The 2644-nt window shown below is 50.9% G+C and overlaps 2 protein-coding genes across 2 annotated transcripts in view; one reads left to right on the top strand and one right to left on the bottom strand.

Annotated features, from left to right (window-relative positions):
• Nucleotide 1: 1 nt before the first annotated feature.
• Nucleotides 2-465, bottom strand: SODALDRAFT_28428 (hypothetical protein). Its single transcript, XM_028608456.1, has one exon. The coding sequence runs from the start codon at nt 353-355 to the stop codon at nt 95-97; it is 261 nt and encodes an 86-aa protein (XP_028470812.1). The 5' UTR covers nt 356-465; the 3' UTR covers nt 2-94.
• A 724-nt stretch (nt 466-1189) lies between these two features.
• SODALDRAFT_327177 (cytochrome P450) overlaps nt 1190-2644 on the top strand; it is a 2614-nt gene continuing 1159 nt past the window's right edge. Inside the window, exons 1-5 of the mRNA XM_028610357.1 lie at nt 1190-1466; nt 1549-1585; nt 1649-1740; nt 1856-1940; nt 2043-2556. Coding sequence (XP_028470811.1) covers nt 1281-1466; nt 1549-1585; nt 1649-1740; nt 1856-1940; nt 2043-2556 — 914 coding nt within the window. The 5' untranslated portion in view covers nt 1190-1280. The remainder of the gene's footprint in view (nt 1467-1548; nt 1586-1648; nt 1741-1855; nt 1941-2042; nt 2557-2644) is intronic.

Genomic DNA, 2644 nt, shown 5'->3' with positions numbered 1-2644 from the left:
TTTTTTTTTTTTTTTTGTTTGTTTGTTTGTCATGGGGAGGCTTCCTGATATGAGGGTGGCAACAATTTTGTTTTGAAACGCATACAGCGTACATCTAATAGCAAAGACTCTCACGAGTTTGCGGGGGTTCTCTGTACAAGGACCAAGAATTCATAGAAACAAATATATTTTCTAGCCTAGGGGATGGACTCGCTGTGTGGTAATGCGGTTTTTCGTGGGAGCGCAAGAAGAGGAAGAAAAAAAAAAGAAAAAAAAGGGGGCGGGGGAAGAAAGAAGTTGACCCCGCCGGAACAAAGCCAAACGATCTCTTTCTGGCTCTGGCCTCTGTTTCCTCAAGTCCTAGTGGATGCTGCATGTGTGGAGCATGTGCTGTCTTGACTGACCGTTGGCGTAACAATAGGCCTGGTCATGTCGTGCTTCGCTTCGTATGCTCTCATCCGGAGGGAGTTGAGATAACCCTCGGGCAGTTCGAGGATTTCTATCATGGTGACAAGGCCATGGAAGATCTCCGTTGAAGAAGAACCTGTCGACTGGATGGACAGCTAGACAAAGACGCACGTCGAAGTTCTGGATAGTCACAAAATTGTGACCATGGACCAAATAACTCCTGTGCTGTTACGGCGACAGTGTCCACTTGCCAAGGACTTGGTGCCATAAGGTCCCAGATATAGAAAGCAAACGCACATGATAAGATTCCCGAGAAAAATACGAAGACGAAGACGAAAGCGAAAGCGAAAGCGAGAAGAAACGGCCAGAGATCAATTACATCGTAGACGCAGCGAGGATCTCGGACAATAGGAGGAGTCCGGCGGCGACGGCCCCCCCGTCGACACAATGTAACACCCACAACTGCACACAGCACAGGTCTGCACTAGGCTCGGCACTTGACATTAGTGGAATGACATACCGGGTCTTGGGCCTTAGCCGACTGGTTCGTCTGGAACTATGTACGCCTCCATCCCCGTCTTTCCTAGACGGGCCGTCAGAAGTAGATTCCCGCGACCACAACCTGGGCATGGAGTGGGCAACGGAACCAAGGTATTTTATTGTACGTAGGATGTTTCATCGTGTTCGGTTTCGTTTTGTTTTATTTCGTTCTATTTCATTTGTGTGTGCTTCTCAAGTATGAGAGTCTGGGCTGTATAAAAGTATAGAGTTGGTAGATCGAACCGTTCGTTTTTTTCTTCCACCCCCGGCCCCTCCTCCGTCTGGGACTACCAGGACGACCACAGCCCACTATGGACTATCTCGCTGCAAAGATGGACACCATGGAAGACGTAATGGCGCACTGGCCTGCGGTAGCTGCTAGCATCTCGGCCGTTGCCGTCGCCCTCGTGCTGCAGTGGCTGTTCCGGCCCGACCCTCTGGCTACAGTGCCTGTTGTCGGAGAAGGGAACAAGGCCAGTCGGAGAAAACAGTTCGTTTCGGGCCAGGCAAACGCTCTCTATTCTGAAGGTTACAAAAAGGTTGGTCTCGACTATTTGATGGTTGAAGTTGAAGCATAGGCTCCATCCTCCAGCTAACCGCCCGTGCATGTACGTTGTATAGTTCCGAGATGGCCTCTTCCGAATCGCAACACCAAGGAGTAAGTGTTGCTTTTCCTTTGACGCATGAGTGTCAGCACGTGTACTCATAACATCGGGTGTAGGTACCGAGAGTATTGTCATCTCAACCAAGTTTGTCAACGAGCTGAGGAACCTGCCCGACGATGTTCTCAGCTTTGATAAAGCGGTTTCTGAGGTAATGTCGGGTCCACCGTCTATCATTTTCTGTTCTGAGAGGGGCACTCTGATAATAATACATGTATCAACGACACACATGTATTCGTCGCTGACACGATCACCGACACGAACAGACTATGCAAGCAAAATACACCAGGCTGCAGACCGAGGTGCCAGCGTTGGCTCACACCGTCAAGGCCTCGCTCACCCCTGCTTTGCGTAAGAAATAATATCCTGAATCTCCCAGCTACGATCTCAAACTGAAAGCCATTCTTCTGCCTGCTAACATGCTGCCTCACCACCGCGATCAACGACCCCCAGCACGCCTAAACGCCTCTGTAGCCGACGAAGTAGTCGAAGCCATGCGCCAGGAACTGCCCCAGACCTCCGACTGGACTGAAGTCAACATCAACTACAAACTCCTCCGCATCGTAGCCATGGCGTCCGGTCGCGTCTTCATCGGTTCCGAGCTCTGCCGGGACGAGAGGTACCTCGACGCCGCCATCAACTACACCGTCGACCTGGTTGCGGCCGTGGAAGTCGTGTCCCGGATGCCCGTGTGGTCTCGCCCGTTTCTCGCCCCGAGGTGCGAGCCGGTCAAGAAGGTGCATGCCCGCATGCAGCAGGCCGATGAGTTCCTGCGGCCCATCGTCGCCGCGCGCAGGAATGCCGAGGCCCAGGCTTCGCCGGACTATGTGAAGCCGGACGACATGCTGCAGTGGATCATGGACTCGCAGAAGAAGTTTGGCGAGAAGAATGACGAGGACCTCGCGAATTATCAGTTGGGTGTGAGCTTTGCTGCTATTCATACGACCACCATGACCACCACCAATGCGTATGTTTTTTTTTTCTCTTTTTTTTTTCTCTTTTTTTTTCTCTTTTTTTTTCTCTTTTTTTTTCTCTTTTTTTTTCTCTTTTTTTTT

Source organism: Sodiomyces alkalinus (genome assembly GCF_003711515.1).
Source record: "Sodiomyces alkalinus F11 unplaced genomic scaffold SODALscaffold_1, whole genome shotgun sequence".
In the NCBI taxonomy this organism is placed as follows: Eukaryota; Fungi; Ascomycota; class Sordariomycetes; order Glomerellales; family Plectosphaerellaceae; genus Sodiomyces; species Sodiomyces alkalinus.
The sequence above is the reverse complement of the archived record's forward strand: the minus strand, read 5'-3'. Positions and strand labels throughout refer to the sequence as shown.

Bases quoted from the DNA above. Each gene is read 5' to 3' on its own strand.
- SODALDRAFT_28428 (XM_028608456.1), bottom strand. From the start codon at position 355: ATGCAGCATCCACTAGGACTTGAGGAAACAGAGGCCAGAGCCAGAAAG.